Source organism: Lepidochelys kempii, chromosome 2 (assembly GCF_965140285.1).
Source record: "Lepidochelys kempii isolate rLepKem1 chromosome 2, rLepKem1.hap1, whole genome shotgun sequence".
NCBI classification, from domain to species: Eukaryota; Metazoa; Chordata; order Testudines; family Cheloniidae; genus Lepidochelys; species Lepidochelys kempii.
Genome location: NC_136381.1, coordinates 198,384,255 through 198,409,775, shown reverse-complemented (window position 1 = coordinate 198,409,775; position 25,521 = coordinate 198,384,255). Strand labels below are relative to the sequence as shown.

Below are 25,521 nucleotides of genomic sequence, written 5' to 3'. Positions count from 1 at the left end.
ATACTCATTTTAAATTCAGAAAACCATTAGTTCTCACTGTCTATATACATACAAAAAAACCTAAGCAGATGAAAACTAGCCAGGGACAATAGCGGTCCAAGGTATGGCTAAAACAGCAGACTGAATAATTTTTATTATTGCAGTGGGGGTGCCATGCTATGCCTGCAATTTCAACGTAAACTCTGTTTATGAGAAATTTATAACTCAGACACTCACACTGATCAGGAGTGCATCATTTCAGTGACACTTTTTCACCAATTTAAAATAAAAAGTTTAATCATTTAAAAATTACTATTTTGTAACATTGATATCGTGGTAGCACCCATAGGCCAACCAGGCTGGTTCCCATTATTATGTTTAGTCCTTTGGACATTTGGAGAACTTTCAACAGTCTTGTCTGGACTCTCGGTCCTGTGCTGATTGGCTGCTTGCTCCAACACTCCTGCTACCCCTCACCCTCCCTCACAGTCTCTTCATCTTGACTTCACTCCACACCTGCTCCTGTCCCTCTCACTCCAACTCCCTTCCCTTTCCTTTCTATTTAGCTGATCCCCTATTAAGAAAACCAACTTCCTCTCACCCTCAAACAAACTGTATAACTAATAGGACATTGCTGCCATCTCATTATTCACCGTGCTTGTGCCTAACACACTTTCTCACACCCTGTGCCTGTCCTGTCTATTTGGATTGTTAGCTGTTTGGGCCAGGGACTGTCTACTACTTTGTACACTGCTTAGCACAGTGGGGCCACACTCTTGGTCAGCCCTTAGACACTACCATAATAATCATATTATCTAATAGAAAATAATAAATATAAAGTAAATGACAGTTCCTCCCCAAATTGCTGACAGTCTGAAAGACAATACATGGATGAGACCAACAAGTGGGCCGGGGCAGAAGGTAGAGGAGACAGTGTAACAAAACTAACGGGATATATACAGCTCTTAGTCAATCAGGAGTAGTGATCAGATCTCACTATCTCCCTAGCTATGACCAGATTGCAGTTTTCAGTATGCATTTTAGAAGAGGCCATTTTTGAGGAGTGACTGGTAAGAGGATACGATGGTGCCTTTGCAGTTTTTGATGGGGGGCTGTTTTCTCAGTTGTAAGGGACAGCATGGGAGAAAGTGCAAGAATGCATTTGAGGGAGAAGCTGAGAAAATTATACAGTTTCACTGTGGGAATATTTAAAATGCAGAGGTTCACTGGGCATAGGATGTTTATTTTTATTTCCATCAATTGCAGAAAACTACTGGGCAAAGGGACAGACAATGATATGGTCTAATCGTTCTTGGAATTTAAAAAATAATAATAAATTGTGGATATAGAGATTGAAAAATTGTACCTATTAGTGCCCCAGGTATCCCCTACTTCAGTAGGCCCCATGGGAGTGACATGAGGGACATTTACAGGAGATCATCTCTGCAGGCGTCTCCTCATCCTCACAGAGATTCTCCCACCTGCAGCCAGTGTCATCATAGAGAGGTTCTCTATGTCTGCCCTAGTTGTGGCTCTCAGCCATCTCCTTGGCTCACTGACAACACATGTCCACTGGAATTGCACTACAAGAGACTTCCCCTAGCTGCAGCTGCCCCCAGGACTCCTTGGAGGGTTCTGTGGAAAAAATAATACAACATCAGGCTGTATGATCTTTTCTGGGTAAATTCTGCAGTTGGGGTAGCAGAAACAATGAGGTCCCCCTCTCAAAGCATGTCCAATCTTTGCTTCCTCCTCCAGCACAAAATTCTGGTCTTCAGGGGAGGCCCCCATGGTGTCTGGAAGCAGGGAGATGTTACTACTGAGGTAACTGAGCCCCCTTCCATGTGTGTGTCAGATGAATACCAGAACTGTTTAATAGCAGTTTATTGTTGAGGTCGCACAGTGTACTCAATGCAGTTTTAAATCTGTTGGATCTCATGGCCCCAACTATCCTTCAGCTTCATTCTTTTTCATTGATCAAAACCTAATATAGGATTCAAAAAAGAGAGGGAAAGAGGAAGGGTCACTGTAGTTCACAATGACAATATATTTGGAGAACACCAGTTACAGGTGAGTAAACTTTCTCCATTATGCTATTGCCACACAGATTCTCACTGCAGGAAGGATAACTGGGGAGGTGAGGGGAGCACTACAAGTAAAAACATGTTATTTTTGAAGTCTAAGGGGACTGTTGTCCTCTTACTAAAACTCAGTGCGGGTGTTTTGGTTGGCTAGCTCCCAGTACCACAAGAAAGTGGAAGGGTCCATGGGAAATCGGAACCTTGAGACTGACAGTCCCCAGAAAAAATGGGGAGAGGCCAATGCTCCAGGTCAGCCTGATTGATGGGGGGGGAGGGAAAGGCTAATCAGGGGTGACCCATCTTCCTCCATGTGAGCTGGATTGCCTGGGTCAGATAGAGTGGGGCTGAGCTAAGGAAAAAGCAGGGGCTCAAGCTGAGCTGGAGAGCAGAGGTGTGCCAGATCCAGGGGGCCAGAAAAGCAGCCCAGGAAGCAGGTTAGTGCTGGGAGCAGACCTGTGCTGGGAGGAGAGCTGTAGCGACCAGAGGCAGAGGGGCCCAAGAAGCAGCCCAGGGAACTGGAGGCAGAGTAGCAGCAGCACTGAGGCAGAGTGGAGCTGGAGCTGGAGCAGTCTGGAGCCGGGTGTGGTGAGCAGCTGGAGAGAGTGAGGGGGACCCTGGGAAGCGGGCCCAGCACAGGGAGATGCCCCCAGCCAAGACGCCTTGCAGGCCAGACTTGGAGGGGGATTGTAACCCCGATGGGGTGGGGGTGACGCTGGGGGTCCTGCCACCTAAAGCCTGAGGGTGTGTGGCCAACTGCCAGAGCAAGTGTCCGACCCACAGCATCCCTGCAGCACAGCCAGGGCCTGAGAAGGAGGCCTGGGACTTGTGAGGAACAGACTGAACTTCCCTTACATTCCAAAGATGCTGGTTGTGATATCTCCATGCCACAGAGCGGAGTTATGTGTTTTCCTTTAACTTTCCCATTTTTCCCTTATTTTTTTAATTGAGTTCTGTTTAATAAATTGTATTTGCTTTGAACTGCATGTAATTATCAGTGGGTCAGGGAAGCATCCAGTGCAGATAGAGCACCCCAGAGTGGGGACACCCTAGCCCCTGCCCTAAGTGACCATAACAAGGTTAGGGGTTGAGCCCCCCAGGAATCCTGGGCCCAGCCTTGTTGGGTTTACGAGGACTCTGCCACACTGGAGAGTGGAAGGGGAGCCCCTGAGGTCAGGCAGGCCTCTGGGAAAAGGAAGTGGGAGCGAGGACTCAGATCCTTTTGCTAGCCCACTTCACCAGGGTAGTATATAAACCAGGAAAGTTCCCCACAATAGTGGGAGCATTCCCCTGCTTACAAAACCACTAGAGGATGTATCCATATTATTCATTAATCCAACCGTCACCTCCGTGGCAGCCCATGGGAGAGTTACTCCAGTTTTAGACAAGCATAACTTTCACTTACCTCCCCAGGTTGAGGGTTTGAAAGACAAAAGAACATGGAACTGTTCTTCTCTGGTGTTGCTCTACGACTTGACACCATTGAGCTGTGGTTGAGTTTTGGTTAAATTCATGGAGCAGAACCTTTTCGTTTTATTTATGTTTACATTTATAATATCTAAATATTTCAAATCTGCTGAAGAGTCGGGATTTATGACTTTCCAGGACTTGTGCATGTATTTTCAACTACATCAGGCCCTATGTATCTACCTTTATATGGAGACATTATACTTGGTCAGATAAATAATACACCTCCTCCACAAATACCTATTATGCTGTAGAATATAATTACCAAAACTATAAATAATCCAATCCTTGGTCTGTATGGATTGTATGAGTTACTGCAGGATGCTATGTCAATTCACAGATAGAGAATGTTTTAACTATTGCTAGGAGGAAAGGAATGGAACTCTATTACCATTAAGATTATGAGACAACAATTTCAGTGATATTCAAAAATAATAGAGAAAAGGCCATCATGTCCCCTCCCACCACTGCATATATGTAGTGCAACATATTATTATTTTATACACTAGCTAAAATAACATGGGGTTCAAATATGCAATAACCAATCACAATACAGAGGGTTAACGACAGAGTTTCAGTAACTCCAATTTTTCTGTCAGAATTCTACTGTTCCTCAAGTACAATTTTGGGCATATGTTTTAAAGTTGCTTTGCATTTTTCTATATAAACAAGTAGGCAGGCTGAAAGACAAAGCAGTAAACTCAAGGCAAGACTGCCTCTCAGTGGTAGTATGCTTTTACACACTATGACTACATATCAATATTTTTGTTAGAAAATATTCTGAATGTGTAGTTTCATAATTCAGAGGTAAAGCACCATTAAATCATCTTCTTTTAAAATGACACAATTATTAGGAATCAATACTTTTTAGTACATTAGATTTAATACCAATGAAGGAACTCTCCTCTGCATATTATTTGACATAACTGACTCCTGCTAGAAAATTACAGTATTCTAATATTACTACGTTTTTATCTACTACAGTGGAATGGTTGGTTGGGGGGGGGTGTTTAAACAAGGGAGGTTGACTTTTGTAGCCAGGTTTACTGTCGCTATTCTCTGTTACTCCGAATCTATATTTAGTTTTGCATCTTAAGCAATAAAAATAATGTAGCAGGCCATTTGCTATTATGAATCTGTATTTAAAAAAAAAATAGAGGACTCTGAAGTGCCTGGTAGGCCAGCTGAATGTTCCACATTGCATTTTAGTTCAGTCAGAGAAGACACTGCATTAAAACCCTGCAGTTCTTGGAATATTTTTCATGCTCAGAGGCTGCTTTCAAATCCAATCATAAAACCCTACCTGTGACGGGTTTCCTTCTGACCACTTTGGGGAGACTGGAGAGATGCATGCCAGCCATATACAGCACTAGACACAGGACTTGAGACCATTGCTCCTTGTTCTGTCATCTGCCACCATTCAGAACAGCCTAGCTTCATCCTCTTTGGAACCCCCCCTTCAGGTAGTTGAAGGCTGCTATCAAATCCCCCCTTACTCTTCTGCATACTAAATAAGACCAGTTCCCTCAGCCTCTCCTGGTAAGTCACGTGCCCCAGTCCCTTAATCATTTTCCTGGCCCTCTGCTGGACTCTCTCCAATTTGCCCACATCCTTTCTGTAGTGGGTGTGTGTGGGTGCCCAAAACTGGACACAATACTCCAGATGTGGTCTCACCAGGGCTGAATAGAGGGGAATAATCACTTCCCTCGATCTGCTGGCAATACTCCTACTAATAGAGTCCAATATGCCGTTAGCCTTCTTGGCAACAAGGGCACACTCTTGACTCATATCCACCACCTCCCTAGATAACCCATTCCAGTGCTTCACCACCCTCCTAGCGAAAAAGATTTTCCTAATATCCAACCTAAACTTACTCCACTGCAACTTGAGACCATTACTCCTTGTTCTATCATCTGGTGCCACTGAGAACAGTCTAGATCAATCCTCTTTGGAACCCCCTTTCAGGTAGTTGAAAGCAGCTATCAAATCCCCCCTCATTCTCTTCTTCTGCAGACTAAATAATCCCAGTTCCCTCAGCCTCTCCTCATAAGTCATGTGCTCCAGCCCCCAATCATATTTGTTGCCCTCCGCTGGATTCTTTCCAATTTTTCCACATCCTTCTTGTAATGTGGGGCCCAAAACTGGACACAGAACTCCAGATGAGGCCTCACCAATGCCGAATAGAGGGGAATGATCACGTCCCTCAATCTGCTGGCAAATCTCCTACTTATACAGCCCAAAATGCCGTTAGCCTTCTTGGCAACAAGGGCACACTGTTGACTCATATCCATATTCTCGTCCACCGTAATCCCTAGGCCCTTTTCTGGAGAACTGCTGCCTGGCCACTTGATCCCTAGTCTGTAGCAGTGCATGGGATTCTTCCTTCCTAAGTGCAGGACTCTGCACTTGTCCTTGTTGAACCCCATCAGATTTCTTTTGGCCCATTCCTCTAATTTGTCTACTCTTGAAGTTTGGTGAACAAGGCTGGTGAACAAGGTGAACTGGGCTGAAACCCACTGTGGCCACAGAAATTCCACTTACTAACTGTTACTTTGTCTTTATCCCCCAGCATGATATTGTTTGGAGTGAGATCTCTATGGACAATCCTCTTCTCCTTATGCAAGTAACGAAGAGCTAGACACAGCTTCAAAACAAAAAGACATATAAAGAATTTTAACTGCAACCCAAATAAAATCAGATAAAATTATGTTCACATTTTATGACATTTAGTGCTTTGGCACTATAAGTATTATTTTATAAATTTATTAGTCCAGCATATACAAATGGCTCTACAAATTTCATAAAGAAAGGTTACAAATTAAAATGCAGGTCCTTACTTGTATAAATATATTCCATATTCTATCTTCTGTAAACTGTTGTTGCTTTTCCTTCAAAGAATGAAAGTGTTCTCCCAGCGGTGCCCCTTCTATGAGCTCCATTACTATGTACAGCCTGTCATCTATGCACAACAAAAGGAAATGGCAATCCCAAAAAAATATTACATTCATATATCCAGCATATCCTCAGAAAACATGATCTTAGTCAAAATATACATATATGATTGTTAGTTTATTACTCTGCTTAAATTATCTGTATGTGCAAATATATTTTAATGACTACTCTTGTTCTTGTCATTCAAATGCGTTCTTCAGAATCACATTTGCTGCAACACCTACAAGAAATTAGATCGCTAATAACAACAGCCAGGGAGGACAGCTGCCTATAGTGCATGCATACAAAAAGGGGGAGGGGGATGGAATGAATAATTCACGTATCAGTCACCACCCTGTATCATGATATATCTTTCCCCAGCATCTGAATTTTGTTTTTCAGACTGTAAATTCTTTAGAGCAGGGTGTGTCTTATATGTTTGGACAGGGCCTAGCACATTATGGGTGCTACTGCAATGTAAATCAATGTAAATAATAGCTATTGTTATTTACAGTCTGCTGTAGCCAATATTTAAACCAACACTTAGGTCTAAATCTGTTGGAGCTATAGTGCTATTCTTAAGAGAAAATTAGTTCCTACTGTTCAAGTTGGATAGGATCTTTCCTGGATCTACTAAGTACTTTTATTATGCTATTATTTCTTCATGACAAACAACATGGTTTTTAGTCGCTAAGTTTTTACTTACTTTCCAGGAAGGTTCTGTAATATCGTACAACATTGGGATGAGAAAGCTACAATACGAAAAAAAAATAGACAGTTGGAATTAATGTTAGATTGGGGGCACAATATTGATAACATCAATCTATAAATTGAGCGGAATAGCAATAGTTTTATACAAATATTATGAAAGTTTCCGAAACTTGTATTCCAAAAAATTTCTGGATTTCAGAGGGTTGTAACTAATTCTGTCTGATAAATGTGCCCTTGCCTTATATGGGGCATAGCAGACAGGATTTCCTCCCGCCATTTGTACAGATGGCATAAGGACTCCCTAATTGCAGTCACTCTAGGAGCTGACAGGGTAGGATGAGCCATTGTTGCCCCTTCTCCCAATTTCAAACTTGGAGGGAAGGTATATTCCAAAAAATGGTGTTGAAGATTACTCTCCTTCCCCAGCAAAACCAGGAAGTGGGAGACCAAACAAGATGATTCTGACTTAACCCCTAACAGTGGAAGGAATGGAGCAAAGAAATAGAGGGGCAAAGCTAGTAAGCCTGCACAAAGTCCCCTTTGCTTCAGCAGACAACCCTAAATCCGATTTGCATTCAATATTGTTTTTAATTTAAAAATCACACTTTGAGAACTTGTAAGTCACAGCAGTGACTTTTTCGGACTAAAATCTGACGATTTCAAAGCCATGAAAACTTAATATGGAATAGAAACACTGACCAACTTTTCATTAGACTGTTGCTAACAGATTATTCTTTATTAAAGGAATTTTTTTAAATTGTTGAATACATCAGTTAACAATCTCAGAGTTTCCAAGTAACAATAAGGTCTTGTTTACAGTGCTGCTAAAACTGAAATGTTTGCAATGTTTAGAGTGGTGTAGATGGGCCACTGGCATTTTTTATATTGTGTTGATCAGACTAAAACCACCACCAGCAGCTGGCAGCCTATATACAGTAGGGCTCCCAAAAACACAGCTGAGCTGCTTTTACTAATGGTGAGAAATTTTTAGAAAATGTCCCCTAGTGAAGGGTTTATGACACTTACCTGTTCTTTAATGATTGTTAATTCAGAGACAATGTTCTTTACACTGCTGTCTCTGTCTTTTTTGTCCTTTCCAAATGCTGGATTATGTAAATTGACTTCTTTCATTGCTAGTAGATTTTGGACACTATGTTTTCTAACCTACAGGGGAAAAACCGTGTAAAAATTAACAAAAAAGGATGGGGGCAGAAAGGACATTAATCATATAGATGTGGTGAGTTAACTGAGTCTAAATCTTTCTCTTCAATTCAGTTGCATCTGATGAAGTGGGTTTTAGCCCACGAAAGCTTATGCCCAAATATGTTGGTTAGTCTCTAAGGTGCCACAAGGACTCCTCGTTGTTTTTGCTGATACATACTAACATGGCTACCACTCTGAAACCTTAAATTCTAAAGTAACTATTCTTTCTGTAGTTAGTGTGATATCAGCTGAAAAGTGTTGGAGACCAATGATGCAGTTAGCAGTGTCCTGCAGGGTTTGCTTAGATGTTTTAAAGAACTTCATAGATGCTCTGTATGGGGCTTTGCAGAAACAGTGGTGTGAATCCCTTCAGATTATACAGATTTATCACACTTTCTAGCAGACAGAACTGCTGTCTGTGAAAAGTAGTACAAAGAAAAAAGAGTAGTAATAAAGATCACTGTTGTTCTGAGAAACATATTGGCCATTTTTACAGGCAAAAATGTTGTCAGACAGATTCAGAATAAACCTAAAAAATGGTGGAAAAAACAGACAAATGTCAACAGAAAATTGTTGGTTAATATCAAAAAGCAAGTTTACCTTATAAACACTTCCAAAAGCTCCACTGCCAAGATGATCTAAAATCGCATAATTGCCTATGTATTTTGATGGTGCTTTATTTTGATTAATGCTTTCAATACTTTCAGCAATTTGCTTGAGTTCCTCCTCCTAATGATAATATTTAAAAAATATGCAATTTTGATGATTTACATGTACAGCAAACTGAAAACAATAGTTATTTATTAACATGATGAAAAAATTGGAAACTTTGTGCTTACCAGTAATGAATTTAGCTTTGATACCAGCTCTTCATAAGCACTGATATTACGAACATAATGTCCAATATCAATGAAGTTCTCAAACAAATCAGTCGGGAAGAGTCTAAAAACATTTAACATTTTTATAAATTTAGGGAGTGTTCATAACAGATTACACACCGTGAAGACTTTTTTAACTAATGTATTGCTACTCCTTATTTTATAACCTTCTAAATAATTATTATTTTTGACCAGCCATTCAAATGTTCCTAATCACAAATAGTCACCATGTGGGACTACAAGGAACTTCCAAAGGTCCCAGCTGGGATTGGGACATCATTTTGCTGCCCACTGCATAAACACAGATCCTACTCCATTGAAAGGTGGAGATTCACTGAAGTCAATGGAGCTCCCCTTGGATGCAATGGTGTATCTATGCAATTCTGTATAGGTTCTTATATTGCCCCATCACTGTATTATCTCTGCAACTTCCAGTAGAGCATTCAGTGATGTGACTAATACCTGTTTACGTGCAGGATTGGGGCTATAATCCTTTTCCCACAATTTACAATCAAAAAGACACAAAACAGACAAAGGGTAGGGAACGGATTTACAACAAACAAGCCAATTAAAATAGTGAAGAATTGGCAAAGCCTCATTAGTTACATGTTTGGTTGGTGTTTTGTTGTTTCCTTTTTTCAACAGGAGCTATAGGTAGGGTGAGGAATGGCAGGAATGGAAATCAGGAACTGTAAAGGAGTTGCAAAACGAAGGATGAGGAAATGGCTCAATCACAACTCAAGCCCTAGTAGTACCGTACAATCTTTATAGGCTGGAGCCCTTCCAGGAAAAGGAAAACTGGTCAGGTCAGCTTTATTAAAATAAAAGTAAGATGAAAGGTGTGTGTGTATGTTCATAATTCTATCAGTTTAAGTCTTTTGATAACAAGTGATGGATAGGTAAGAACTACCAAAAGTTACAGCCAATTTGCAGTTTGATTGTCATTCTTATTTCACAGTTAGGCATTTGGTTACACATGAACTTCATATTCTAACCTTCTGTTAAAACTCTGGCAACACATTTCTAGTAGAGATGGTTATTGGTGGCAGACATTTTTCTTCATGTAGGGTCATATATCCCAGCACCCAGCCCAAGTAAACAGGCTTGATGTAGGATCAGTTCTCAAAAGGGGTGGGTAAAGAAAGAATCCACTCCTCCCCAACTGCTCCATATCTGGTACTGTAGTTCTGAGGTTCCATGTTGCTTCTCATACAGTTACGCTAATCTTCTGGGAAAAGGCTGATGGACCTACACAATGGCAGATGCAACAGTCCTAACTTCACTCTACCTCCAGCTTGCTCCAAAGCTTGCTACATGGAAACACAAGAGCAGCCTCTGTAGGGCTGGATTCTGTTGAGTTCAGTAGAGTTCCTATGAGGCAGGCCCCCTCCACTAACTCTCTAAATCCTGCCTCATACAGCAGTACTGCAAATCGTTCAACTGCAGGCACAGCCAGCCATTTGCAGCTGTGGAGAAGAGTGGAGGATATGCACTCTTAGATTTTGTTTGTTTGTTTTTTCTTGTTCTCTGGAAATCAATTACTACATTTGAAAACTGAGCGTGACATTAATTGAGAATTTACCTGAATGATGGTTTGTAAATGCTACAAATGCAGTCCCATGTAGCATTTTATTACCATACCTTTTAAAGAGATGTCTATTTCTTTCCATACTGAAGAGAAACCGCAAGGCTCTGAAAGCATAACACTGGGGTGACAGAAATGCTTCAATTAATAACAAATTATGTACAAATTAAAACGCTGTTCATAAAACAGCAAGGACCCTAAACATATTTTTTTAACCTTCATATTTAAGTAACTAAGTAGGCCAGGCTATTAGCATGGTAATCATCCTCAATAAACCAAAATTAAACATTTCTACACTTTAGTCACAAGCCATCTGCTTCAGTGCATGCTGTATTTCCAATGCGGGCAGGCCCTCTTTAAAAAAAACTACGGATCAGCATAGCTACATTAGACACCGAATAATTTTATTTCTGCACTGCTGAAGTCTTTGAGCCACATTCTGCTCGATGATTCCAGTGCAGTCCAATGGAAGTCAATGGGGTTACACTTAGGTAACAGGGAGCAGAATTTGGCCCTTTTTTCTGGAAAATGAAGTGTAGAGCCCTAAAAATGTCAACAGGAGACAAAAACAAAAACAAACCAACAAAAAGCCCTAAGTTTACAAGAATCTGAAGATCAGCCATAAGAATACACTTGATCTAGTTTTCAGAAAATTATCCATATAGCTGAGTTTCTATATAATCACTATTAGAGAAAATAAACATTAAAAAAATAATCATGACAGCCATGGGTGAAATTAGAGTCTCTTAGTTAATACAGAGATTTTTAGGTAACTCATCTTGAGTTCTCTCCAACTATATCCATCTATCCAAGCCAATGCAAAAACTAGCTTACCAAACAAAGATGGCTGCAATGTGTAAGCCAAAGGAAAATGAGTTACCAAGACTCTAAAACAGTGGAAACAATAATATAGATCTAAATAATATTCAAACTGTTAGATTACATTCGTGACTAAAAATCCTATTATGGGTCCAATCCAGTGGTCCTTACTCAGACGGTAGGAGTTTTGCTGGAGTAATGACTGCAAAATAATGAAGGAGATAAAAGCTAACCACTATTTTTGAGGGAAGCAGGACATCAGTCACCAATACTGCTAGGAAACAGTCTTCTTTAAAGAGAATTGTTTTTTCTTATTCCAAAATAATTGCCCTTTGAACACAGGATAAACATCCGGTGTTGTCGTTCCAATATTCTTCTGAGACCGGCACAGTCAGAGGGGTCTGTCAGTGTGGAATAACTTGCAGGATTGGAGCCATAGTTATTACTTTGAAGGTTTCCCTTTTTAGTGACTGTGCCTAGTCCCTAATGTAGGAAGGAATCAGGGTTATATGACTGAAACACAGGACTAAAAATTAAGAGATCTGTCCTCTGTTCACAGCTCTCCCACAGCTGTAGCTCACGAAAGCTCATGCTCAAATAAATTGGTTAGTCTCTAAGGTGCCACAAGTACTCCTTTTCTAGTTACCTCCCTATTCATCTATTTCCTACCTGTAAAATGAGAATACTACTACTTTCCTTCCTCACAGCAATATTCTGAGCTTAACACTTTTATGTCTGTAAAAAGCTTCAGATTTAAGGGCAGCATATTCTTTACATACTGAATGAATGGGGAAATAATGATTGTGATATCATAACTACTCCCCAAATAATGAATTGTGATTCCTAAAGAAATAGAAAGAATGAAGAGACTGATTAGCAAGATAAAGATACTGGGCCAAAATGTAAGAAATAAACCCATGAAATTCATAAAATTCACAAATATCCTAGAAATCAATAATTATGAGAAAGGAACTGTCATAAATATAAAGGGAAGGGTAAACCCCTTTGAAATCCCTCCTGGCCAGGGGGAAGCTCCTCTCACCTGTAAAGGGTTAAGAAGCTAAAGGTAACCTCGCTGGCACCTGACCAAAATGACCAATGAGGAGACAAGATACTTTCAAAAGCTGGGAGGAGGGAGAGAAACAAAGGGTCTGGGTCTGTCTATATGCTGGTCTTTACCGGGGATAGACCAGGAATGGAGTCTTAGAACTTTTAGTAAGTAATCTAGCTAGGTATGTGTTAGATTATGATTTCTTTAAATGGCTGAGAAAAGAATTGTGCTGAATAGAATAACTATTTCTGTCTGTGTATCTTTTTTGTAACTTAAGGTTTTGCCTAGAGGGGTTCTCTATGTTTTTGAATCTAATTACCTTGTAAGGTATCTACCATCCTGATTTTACAGGGGGGATTTCTTTATTTCTATTTACTTCTATTTTTTATTAAAAGTCTTCTTGTAAAAAAACTGAATGCTTTTTCATTGTTCTCAGATCCAAGGGTTTGGGTCTGTGGTCACCTATGCAAATTGGTGAGGCTTTTTATCCAACATTTCCCAGGAAAGGGGGGTGCAAGTGTTGGGAGGATTGTTCATTGTTCTTAAGATCCAAGGGTCTGGGTCTGTAGTCACCTAGGCAAATTGGTGAGGCTTTTTTACCAAACCTTGTCCAGGAAGTGGGGTGCAAGGTTTTGGGAAGTATTTTGGGGGGAAGGACGCGTCCAAACAGCTCTTCCCCAGTAACCAGTATTAGTTTGGTGGTGGTAGCGGCCAGTCCAAGGACAACGGGTGGAATATTTTGTACCTTGGGGAAGTTTTGACCTAAGCTGGTAAAGATAAGCTTAGGAGGTTTTTCATCCAGGTCCCCACATCTGTACCCTAGAGTTCAGAGTGGGGGAGGAACCTTGACAGGAACAATAGAAAAGCAGCATGAGATGTTAAACATGGTTTGGATTAAAGATAGATTTCTTATCATTTTCCTGGATGTGGTGGGATTTCTGTTAAGTGTATCAGCAATGTCATAATCAAACCTTTGTTACTAATAACTGATGTCACCTTATATTTAAACCATACTACATTCACTCATGATCTATTGTAAAATATAATCTCTTGTAACTTTATGCTGAATTGGAGTTAACAACACACTTGGTAAATTAATCTAATTAAAAATATGTATATATTTGAAGCTACTGTTAAACAGATGCCTAACTGCATTAAATTAGTTTCATAAAAAGATTTTATAAATTTACTCCCTCTTTAATTTCCTTCAAAGGATAATGTTACAAAAAGTTTTAAATTAATTTAAGTATTATAAAAAAAAACTTTAGTGCAGATGATAGGCACTAGCTAACATTTGAGATTGCAGTCTGATCTGTTAATCCATAAAGAGAGCATGCAGCATACATCAGCAGTGCAAGATCCCCAAACCACTTCTCCAGTGTGTCTCAAGCCTGATCTGGAAGGACTACTGTGGTAAAAGGCAATAAGAATGGCCATCTTTCCCTCTCTACTAAGAGTGCCCATTAGGTGACAGTTATGGTGATGATTTTAGTGACATGGACAGCTACTCACTAGAAATCAGAAAGACACCAAACTCATTTCTCAGACGCCACAGAATAGCTGTCAGATAGTTAACAACTACTGTACTGGTCACTACCAACCTGGGTTGACTCTAACCAATAAATTTACATAAAATTTCATAACAAACACAGAAGCCACCCGATCTTTAGCAAACAAAGATTGATCATCCTGCATTTAATTTACATTACTTTATGTTATGTTTTGCTATGCTTTATTTAACAATCACAGCAAGGTGCTCCACCCCAAAAGAAACGAAGTCAAAAGGCGCGCAGCGTAGCCGCTGTTGTCGGCTCTCCTGCCGACAAAAAGCTTCCACCCCCAATGAGCGGTGGTAGCGTTGTCAGCAGGAGAGCGCTCCTGCTGACAAAGCACTCGTAGCACTGGCGCCTATCATTGACCAAACTTTTGTCATTCGGGGGCGTGGGGGGTTAACACCTCTGAACGACAAAAGTTTGGTCTTTCACTTGCCAGTGTAGACATAGCCTCAATATCCATGTTCTTCTATGTTAGGTAGGGTACAAGAAGCATAAAGTGTTTTATAGCAGAACACCACACACAAGGTCATGATTTGACTTTTACTTTCCTGTGGTGTAGCAATCTGCCATTCGTTTCATGTATTTTTTAATAAAGTGGTTAACAAAGTTGCTACTGTATATTAAAATACCAAAAATCATAAGATAAATTTCCAAAGACTGTGTAAAGCTTTCAGCGTGAAAGAGAATTACCTGTAATAAATTAGCTTTTACTGCATTCCTTTGTTTGTTTGGTAAAATCAGTTTTGCTATTGTATATACCCCATTTTCCTGGAAAAGAAACATAAAGGAAAGTCATCAATGTAGGTGCTGCTTTAGGACAGAAAGTGCAAACAACATTAAATGTTACTTCATGTAAACAATTCAGAAGTTAATATCAATTTGAAAAGTTCTTAGCCATCTATTATACACTAAGTTTTAAGGTAGTATCAGTGAAATGTGCATAAGAGCAAAACCATCATTACATTCACTGTAAACTGATCCTGCACTTGAACCTTTGCAGATGGACCCTGAAGCCGTGTTGAGCTGCACTGAAGTCAAAAGGATTGCACCACTGGAGCTGCCATCATCCACTGTGTATTTTGGAACATCATGATCAGAGATTTATGCACCAAAAAAGCCCTGAACTAGAATAAAACCCTGTGTGATCGTTTTGATATATCCAGTGATGAGCTGCCAAAATGTTAACAATGGGTTCCCTCCTTACCCCACGAAGGGGTCGTTGCCCACCCCCGCCCCCCAGGACTCCTGCCACATCCAACCCCCCTGCATTCCTTGACGCCCCCCCCCAGGACCCCTGCCTCATCCACCCTGCTCCCCTGTCCCCTGACTACCCCCAAAACTGGGCAGGAGGGTCTCATGGGCCACCGTAGTGGGTGCCCACCCTACCCCTAAGAGCCAGAGGCACCTGCCGGGGGGCAAGATGGGGAGTCCCAGCGGTGCTTACCTGGGGCAGCTCCCAGGAAGCATCCGGCAGGTCCCTCTGGCTCCTAGGGGCGGGGGAGCGTAGCTGGGGGGGAGCAGGGGGAGCAGCCTGTCCCCCCACTGATCACATCAAAAGTGGCGCCTTAGGTGCCGACTCCCTGGGTGCTCCGGGGCTGGAGCACCCATGGGGAAAATTGGCAGCTCCCCACCCCGCGCCCGGCCCCAGCTCACCTCCACTCCGCCTCCTCCCCTGAACGCACCGCCCTGCTCTGCTTCTCCGCGCACCCCGCCCCCCCCCCGGCTTCCCGCAAATCAGCTGTTCTGCAGGAAGCCGGGGAGGGCTGAGAAGCAGGCCACGGCTTCACACTCAGGCCGAGGGTGGCGGAGGTGAGCTGGGGCAGGGAGCAGTTCCCCTGCGTGCACCCCCCTCCTCGGGTTACCTGCTGCGGTGCGGGCAGCCCTCCTTGTGCCCCACCCCCGTCCGAGCTTACCTCCGCTCCACCTCCCTGGGCCTGAGCGGGAAGCCGCCGCTTGCTTCTCAGCCTGCCCTGGCTTCCCGGGTGAACAGCTGATTCGTGGGAAGTGGGGGCGGGGTGGAGAAGCAGAGCAGGGCGGCACGTTCAGGGGAGGAGGCGGAAGTGAGCTGGGGCTGGGGCGGGGAGCTGCCAGTGGGTGCTCTGCACTCACCAAATTTTCCCTTTGGGTGCTCCAGGGCTGGAGCACCTGTAGAATCAGCGCTTAAGGCACCACTTTTGGCCGGTTCAATTTAGAAGCCCAACCGGTTCTAAAAGGGCTTCTAAATTTAACCACTGGTTCTAGTGAACTGGTGCGAACCGGCTCCAGCTCACCACTGGATATATGTCTATGTCCGAAAATCATGTTGCAGTTCAGTAAAAAAAAAAACTAACAACAAAAAGAGATGTACTGTTTTTAACATTTAATCTGACTTAAATACAAAAACAAAAAAAATAGATTCCACTTAAGAAAACATGAGCTTCAGATAAAAATGGTTCCCTAAACCTATATGGTTTCTATAATTCTAGTGTTTACAGTGGCAGATTAATTTACGGACTCAGAGAGCTTATATCCAGGGGCCCTGCCCAATTTGGGGTCCCCCGCAGGAGTGCTAAAACCTGGATAGAAGTGGATGGGCCACCAATGCCAAGTGACCCCACACCCTGCTTCTATTCTTCCCCTGAGGCCCCGATCCCCACTCCTCCTCTTCCCCCTGGGGCCCCACTCCCTGGCCAGGCCAGAAGCCAGAGCCGGGCCATGGTAAGAGCCACCATGTGAGCCCTAGGTGCTGCGGGGAGCCCTGAACCCTCCAGCTGCCAGGGGCACACCACCCAGGGCAGGTGGAGAGTCCAGGGCTCATCACAATGGCCCGGACTCCCTGGGTAGCCATGGCTCTGGCTTCTAGCCTGGCTGGGGGCAGGACCTTGGAGGGGGGAGGAAGAGCAGGGTGTGGGGTCCCATAGCAATGGGTTGTGGGAGGCCTAAAACCTCTTTGTGCCCAGGGTCCCAATAAATCTTCATCTGCCTCTGAGTGCTTAAGCTATACAAGGAGTTAATTTTTTCCACTTCTCTTCTTGCCCAGTAGGCACCTAAAGTATTTCAACACCCTGTGCCTATTCTATCTAAGAACTTTCCTTTCCTTTACTCCAGCGGTTCTCAAACTGTGGGTCAGGACCCCAAAGTGGGTCGAAACCCTGTTTTAATGAGGTTGCAAGGGCTGGCGTTAGACTGGCTGGGACACAGGCCCGAAGCCGAAGCCCGAGCCCCACACCCAGGCCCAAAGCCGAAGCCCGAGCCCCACGCCCAGGCCCAAAGCCGAAGCCCGAGCCCCACGCCCAGGCCCAAAGCCGAAGCCCGAGCCCCACGCCCAGGCCCAAAGCCGAAGCCCGAGCCCCACGCCCAGGCCCAAAGCCGAAGCCCGAGCCCCCAGGCCCGAAGCCCGAGCCCCACCGCCCGGGCACAAAGCTGAAGCCCGAGCCCCACCGCCCGGGCACAAAGCTGAAGCCCGAGCCCCACTACCCAGGGCCAAAGCCCAGCCCCACTGCCCAGTGCTCAGGCTTTGGCTTCAGCTTGGGGTGGCAGGGCTCAGGTTACAAGCTCCATGCTTTGCGATGAAGCTCTTCGGCTTTGGGGCAGCGAGGCTTGGGCAGACTCATGCTTTGGTCTCCCCTCCTGGGGTTGTGAAATAATTTGTTGTCAGAAGGGGGTTGCAATGCAATGAAATTTGAGAACCCCTGCTCTACTCCCTTTAGCTATGACTCTGGGTTTAAAATGAATGTACTGATGATTTCACTCATGTATCATTTATGGTCTTGACTTAAAATTTAGTATATAACAGATGGCTATGATTTTTTTATTTGGCGTTAATTACTGAGTTGGAGCATCTTGGAGTGTACATAGGATCCATACAAGAGTCCACTAATTAAAACCATTTTAGAACCATAAATTCTAGCCAATTAAAATGATGTCACTTGTTAAAATCCACAAGCCCAGCGATGAAATGCCAGAGCGTTCACGAGCCTTAGAATTTATGTTTGTCCGTCAATTCCACGAAAAAAATTTTCTATCCTGAATATGTCAAAAAGAAGGAAACAGATTTATGAGTTGACAGTTGTTAACCAAAAGAAACTCATATCTGAGCAATGCTACCTATACTCTAAAATACAGTAATATTGGCCATATTGCCCAGCCAGTTTTTAATGAGCTCATATAAAACTAATTATATGATAGTGACTAATAAGAGTTAATAAGCCAAATGTCTACAAATAGGCATTTTGCATCTTTGTTCAATACTGGTAACCACACTAACATCAAAGTGGGGTCCCTTCATAAGGTATTATCCTGCTCCTGAGAGTTTTGCACTTGACTTCAGCAGAAGCAGACCCATAATATTTAAGTGGATGGCATGCACATCAGTGTGCCCTGTCCAGCGCTTTGAGACCTATGGATGAAAAGCACTATATAACATCTAGGCATTGTTATCCCCCAAGAAGGTATAGCCTGCCAGTTATGGGCACGTCCAAACTAGTATGTATCCTGAAGTCAGCAACACACACTTGCTGGGGCCATATATTTAGGGTGACGATACCTCCCGTTTTGGCCGGGACAGTCCCTTTTTTAAGCCCTGTCCAGTCTGTCCTGACGTTTTTTTTCTAAAAGGAGGCATTTGTTCCATTTGCCCTTGCCGACTTGATCAGTTGGCAAGTGCAAACAGGACAAATGTCCACTTTTGTCAAAAAAGTGGGGTGCGGTGTGGAGGGGGCAAGTGGAGATGCCAGCCCCCGGCAGGTTTCCAGCACCCAGGCAACAGCCTCATGCGGGGCGGGGAGGAGGAGGAGGAGGGCTCCAGTGACCAGGCAACAGCATGGTGGGGGGGCGCCTTGGGTGAGCAGCTGAGGGTGTCCCATTTTCTCCTTGGGAAATATAGTCACCCTTCATATACTGTACTACTTTCATAAGGGCAATAAGCTATACATTGTGGCTGCATGCCTTTGGTTGTCCTCCCCTGCAACTGCAGGCCAGGGTGACTTCTAAGCCAGATGTACAGCTGGAAATGCTTTATTCCCACCTCCACATGACTCCCTTGGACAAAATCAGGAATTTGCAAAAGGTGAATGTAATAAAGTGGCTTGCCCTGTGGGCTGGAGAGCCTGAGGCTAAGTCAACCCTGATTACGGAATGAGACCCACCTACGGAGAATTAGGCAATTCCCTATACATAGCAGAAGGTGGCTGCATTAAGAAGGGGAAGCCCAGGGAGCTGCAGCTTTGCTGGTGGACGCTTCTGGGCCAAAAAGGCTCCTGCAGGACGTGAGCTTGGTGAATAAAGCTCAGTGTGACTAGGAGGCTGCTGTAGGGGTGGGAAACCTTGCCTGTGTTTGGGACTGGACATCAGAGCCCCAGTGACGGAGACCTTGGAGGACTGGCTGGGAGATCATACCAGGATGGAAGAAGAGCTCTAGGGGTGAAAGACAATGCCAGAGGTTATGGGGCCTGTGATGTACAAGAGGTCAGACTAGATGATCATGATGGTCCCGCCTGGCTTTACTGTCTATGAGTTTACAAGAGTTATAAACCACCAGTAAAAATGCACAAGGAGACACAAGTAAATAAACCAGAGATATGAAAGTGATACCAGTGATACACTTAAATGCCTTATCTTAACTGAATAAAGTCTTCCTACCTGTACTACTTGGTGAGCATTAGTGTCATTGAGCACTAGTTCTGTAATTGCAGCACAACACGCTAGAATGAAAAGTCATATATAAATATTCAGGGCCAGATTCATAAAGGTACTTAGGTGCCTAAAGATGCAGATAGGTGCTTCACAGGATTTACAAAAGTACTAAGCAAGTTAGGTGCCTACCTCCCACTGATTTACACTAGGAATATTAAGGAAGCAGTCATAAAAAGTACACCAGAAATATGTTCCAGACAGACTCTGATGTTAAGTGCATGCTATTTCTTTGAGAGGACCGTGATACTGAGACCTACTAAGCAATGTCACCTCAGCACTACTGGGATCTGAGAGTGAAACTGAACGTCTAAACGAGTTCTAATGTATTATCCTTAGGATAAGCACATTATGAGTAGGCTTGGCAGAACTCAATTTGTATTTAATAATTTTGACAGATATTATCAATGTTTATTTTAAGCATTTTTAAAATTTTTATCAATTTAAATTGTCACAGTTGTGTAAAATTATGGGTTTTAAACTTTTTTTCAGTTTTTAGCTATTTACATTTTCATAGCTGCAGGAACCATGGGGGAAGGGTCACAAATGTGGGGGGGAGTCAGACAATTATTTAATGACAGTAGATGTTGAGATTTTAAAAGTTAAACCTTTATAACAGTTAAAACACAAATTGTCAACATGACGTCCAAATATACAACGTATATATCTTTAAATCAAATTCTAATAAGTTCTCAAGCAGCATTTTTCTTACTTTGCTTATCTGTAAATTTTGATTATTATTGATGGAAATATGTGTTGTCAGTTTGTGTACGTATGGTGGAATCAATATTTACCAAAATTTCCGGATAAAAATCGAATCCTTTCAAGGCTATTTATGAGTGATCTGGTACACTGAAGCTGGATATGATGTAAAACTTTAATAACTGAATTAAAATGTTCTTGAGTTAAAGCAGGAGTTTAAAACAGAAACACCAGTTGAGCTCCTGAATACTTCTTCCTTCATTTTGTGATGAAAAATACATTGATATTGCACACCTAAAAAAACACCACAATTGACCTGATTCTCCCCCTCTGCAGAGTGAGTGTAAAATGATACCATTCTGATCTGATAACATTGTGCCCCACTTTGCACAGGTATAAATAACTATACAAAGTGCAAAGCTGTGGAATATCAGGCCCCATATACGTACCTGCTTGAAGGGAGAAAGTATTTTCTTGTATTTCTTGAGGACTTAAATCTTCTGACAAACAAAGGTGTTGGATTCTCCCTGCTGCATTTGCACTAGATAAACTCCCAATAGAAGAATGATCAGAAACTAGATTTCTATCTCTGGAAAAACAAATCACAGCGTAAAATAAATATTTAATAAATATCTGTGTTAGTCATTTCTGAAATTTGCCTGGATTCCTATTTCTGCCTCTATTCTCTATATCTACATACATTCCACAATGAAAAATTTAAAAAGCACGTACAAATTTCAAATTAGCATCAAAAGCATCAGATATAAACCACACAGTGAATGGGTAAACAGTTTAGCCCCCTTTATAGTTTCAAATAAGACATTGTTGGGAAGACTTTAAACTGTAACCTACATTTACTAAAGCAAGTACTGATTTAGGGTGCCCAACTACAAATATTTTAATGGGGCCTGATTTTTGGAGGATTTTCTGAAAATTAGACCCCTTGAAAAAACTTGGGCATCCGCAAACTCAGGTATCCAAAATCATTAGTCACTGTTGAAAATTTAGGCCCATGGTCTTATCACTAGACTAAAAATTTAAGATACTATAAAAAAATTCATAAATCCAAATAACGAAATAGATGTCCCTTTTTACCTGCCTAATCAACATGGAAATTATATGGACACTAACTATATATTTTATCTCTATTTAATTTATTTAACACAGCAAAGCCATGTTATACTTTTGAAAAGCATAGTATATTTGAAAAAAATACACTTTATAGCCATTAATGTTTGAACTATCCACCTGAATTTCTTGTAATTTCTGCAGTACGCAAGGTCTGCAAATACCATCAGAAGCAGAGGATGAAAGCTTTTATTACACATTGATATAAGGTCAAATGGTTGTGTGATAACCTTAAAATATGAGGCAAATTCATTGACAATTATAATGATCCTGAAGACTGAAGACCTACCCCTGTAATATATGAAGGAGTTGCTTGATACCGCCCCAAATACGGATTTCCACACTAGTCTCAGGGTCTTCACAAATCTGTACCAGAATCCAAACTACACTCCACAAAAGCTTTAGATGATCTGAATGGAGCAAACTGAGCAGGACAGGAACTCCTTCATACAGTTTCACTTGCTCTTTGACTTGTGACTCAGCACAGAGGAGGCGTAGCAGCTCTGCGGTCAGCCTAGAAAGAGATCAGCAACAAATTATAACCACACCATACAGTTCACCTGTGTTAAATCACCCAGACAGTTAGTTATTATTGCAATTCCTATTACACTCTTGTTACTTAGTGCTACTGTATATACAAAGATGCCCAAGTAATCTATAATACATTTTCTGTTAAGTTACATTCAATAAAGTGTCATATTTTATTCACCCATTAAAATGGCCCTAAATTTTATTAAATGAAGCCTGTCACATTTTTGGTGTGCAGTAATTCATAACACTAATAAGTTTGTATCACTTTCCTGCACTGTATTATCTGTGTCTGTTCAAACATGTCTGTAAGCCTCTCTGAATTCACTTCAGATGGGGCTCTGAAATCAAAGATGGTGCTATAGGGCACTTAGCATGAAGCAATTCATACTCCAGACCCTGTGACACTGCAGCTAATACAGTATACGCAGCCCATGAATAGGTGGGGACCCATGTCTTAGGGGTCCCTGCAGTTGCAGGGCTGGCAGCACCAGCCCTTTGCATTATTGTGTTAATATTCAACGAAGCTTGACTGTGGTTCCGTCGATAATGCTTTCCAGGTGAACTTGTCAACCACTGCTGTTGTTTTTTTGAATTACTTCTTTGTTTTTAATGGATTACAAGTAGTGGCGGGTGAACTTCAGAAGGTTCATAGGTTATGGTAGAATAACCTATGGTAGAATGTGGATCTTTCTCCACACTTATGATCACAGAATTGGCTGGAAGTGTCACAAGAAAAAGTTCTCACAAGATTTCCATTAATTCCTCCCTCCACAATATGGCTAGAGAGACCACAAGAAAAGGGTATCTCACTTTGTTTTGGCTCTTCTACTTCCATCTGGAATCACAAAGCGCTGAAGTGTTCAAAAATGAAAACCCATATTTTGAACTTTCAAACTTAGCTAATTTTTCAACTTCAATTACTTCTTCCTTGAATTTGAAACTTAAGACTACTGTAGTCACATAGCAATATTCAGCAGAGAACCTTTTCTGTTATGGTCACACTTTTTTTTTTTCATAATAAAGTAGTATTTTTTTTTAAAGTTAACCAGAACTTTTTTCAAATATGCCAGAAGATTCAGTTTGTTCCTTTTATTTGGTTTCCCTGTCCCTAATTATAAGTTAAATAAGCAATAAAACCTCTGTTTTAAAATGTATGATATTCTTTGGTGACTGGAATGGAATCACGTTTGAGAGAGTGTTTTTGTCTTCTTGATGTTTTGTACTTAATACCCAGAGACCACTTTACCACCAGTTTCTTCCAAATATGGACTTATCAGCCCCAATCGTCAAGTCCAACTGAGCTGTGATGACTTTAATGTAGGTGGGAATATCTTTGTGCACCTCTGATCCACAAGACTGTTGGGATCTGAACCAGTCCCAGATATAAACTAAGGCAATCTCAAGGCTGCTGTAATTTATGCCAGGTTATAATGGCCCCCAAATGAAATACCACAGTCCAGCATGCTCTTGTGGTCTAGTGCCCAGGGAATTCTCAGTTATCCTTTAGGGCAGCTTTACAGTCCATTTATGTTGAATTGTAGGCTAGGATATAACCTATCAATGGGAAGAAAGACAATTAACATGTACCAGATAACCACCAAAGAACATTTTACTGCATCAGTATCTGATTTTAAATGCCACAGCTTTGAAACTTTAATACTCTAATTAAATAAATGAAGTATGTCTGTATATCAAAATAAATTTTAAAACAGAAAAGTATTTAACATAATTAGTCTATAAATAAGGTCCTACCTTTTAGATAGCAAGTCATATTCATGTAATATCACCAGCAAGTGTTCTACAATGGCGAGCTCACTGATCTTCTCCCTACATTCTGGGCTACAAATGGAAAAATTTTGGCTATTTACATAAACTAAAATTATATGAAAAACAAGTGTTATTTCTATTTAACTTCATCATCCATTGCTTTGGCTCGCTGTCTTTCCTTACGGCTCAAGTATTGATGTCATATTGTATATGAAGGTTTAAAAATACAAAAATAAGTTGGTTCCACACTGAAACTGCAGAAGTTTACTCTTATTTTTTTATAATACAGATTGTTTTAGTGAAACATTAACATGGTAAATGAGGAAAAAAGCTGAAATATTTAATATGCTTAGAAAACTAACTTTGAAAAAACTGACTACAAAAGCTGAGGTTTAATTTTTTATTATGCAAATATGTCTTCATATTTTTATTATATTCTATTACTATTTTGCTTATCCCATGTAAGTGTAAATAAAAGTAGTTTATATGAGGAATACTCAATGGAAGCTGCAACTTACAAGTGAATAACTGAATTTACAGGGCATCATAATCACCAAATTCTTTTCAGAGGAACAGCCGTGTTAGTCTGTATTCGCAAAAAGAAAAGGAGGACTTGTGGCACCTTAGAGACTAACCAATTTATTTGAGCATGAGCTTTCGTGAGCTACAGCTTGGTTAGTCTCTAAGGTGCCACAAGTCCTCCTTTTCTTTTTACCAAATTCTTTAACTCTAGAAGATTATAATAATCTACACCCTGATTTGAGAAAATATCCATATTCAGAACAACACTTAAATATGTGCTTAAGTCTCACCGACTTTTTGCTTAAAGTTAAGAACTTACTTCTCTCCTGACAGTGCCCTAATTTGAAATAACTGCTTACCCATTATATAGGATGTTCTTCTCAGATAAAATTAAGAATCCTTAAAAATCATTTAAAAGAGAGTATTAAAGAGTACTCAAGTGAGGGAAAATCAGTTTTAAATTACTACAAGGAAAAGAAAAACATTCAAATGTACTAAAAGAAGCAGAGTTAACTGAAAGTGGCCGAATTATTCTGACAAAGATAACAGCAATTCTGGAGAGATGCTGAAGACAATAATGGATTTAAGAAAAGCATAGATTATAAATTCAGCCCTTATCTTCACTAGTAGGGATTTGAATAAGCATTCTTCTGATTTGAGAGTGGATTTTACATTTAAGTGATGTCAACACTAGCACTTATGTTGGCAAAACTTTTGTCGCTAAGGGGTGTGAAAAAACACACCCCTAAGGGACATAAATTTTGCTAGCATAAGTGCTATGTCAGTGGGAGAAGCTCTTCCGCCAACATAGCTACCACCACTCGTTGAGCTGGTTTTATTATGTCAACAGGAAAGCTCTCTTCCTGTCAGCCTAATGCGGCTACATGAATGCTCTTACAGCAGCACAGTTGTATCGGTACAGCTGTGCCACTGTAAGCTTGTA

At 41.4% G+C, this 25,521-nt stretch overlaps 1 protein-coding gene across 9 annotated transcripts in view; it reads right to left on the bottom strand.

Moving 5' to 3' along the window:
- The window catches only part of NEK10 (NIMA related kinase 10), a 173,651-nt gene that overhangs the window by 106,536 nt on the left and 41,594 nt on the right, over positions 1-25,521 (bottom strand). For all 9 annotated transcript variants that reach the window (XM_073333426.2, XM_073333429.2, XM_078851753.1 and 6 more), the window contains 12 exons: positions 24,042-24,128; positions 22,048-22,272; positions 21,080-21,219; positions 19,878-19,939; positions 14,949-15,026; positions 10,889-10,953; positions 9,209-9,311; positions 8,970-9,098; positions 8,193-8,330; positions 7,162-7,207; positions 6,362-6,483; positions 6,066-6,168 (listed from right to left, as the gene is read on the bottom strand). In XM_073333426.2, the coding sequence (XP_073189527.2) occupies positions 6,066-6,168; positions 6,362-6,483; positions 7,162-7,207; positions 8,193-8,330; positions 8,970-9,098; positions 9,209-9,311; positions 10,889-10,953; positions 14,949-15,026; positions 19,878-19,939; positions 21,080-21,219; positions 22,048-22,272; positions 24,042-24,128 (1,298 nt within the window). The remainder of the gene's footprint in view (positions 1-6,065; positions 6,169-6,361; positions 6,484-7,161; positions 7,208-8,192; positions 8,331-8,969; positions 9,099-9,208; positions 9,312-10,888; positions 10,954-14,948; positions 15,027-19,877; positions 19,940-21,079; positions 21,220-22,047; positions 22,273-24,041; positions 24,129-25,521) is intronic.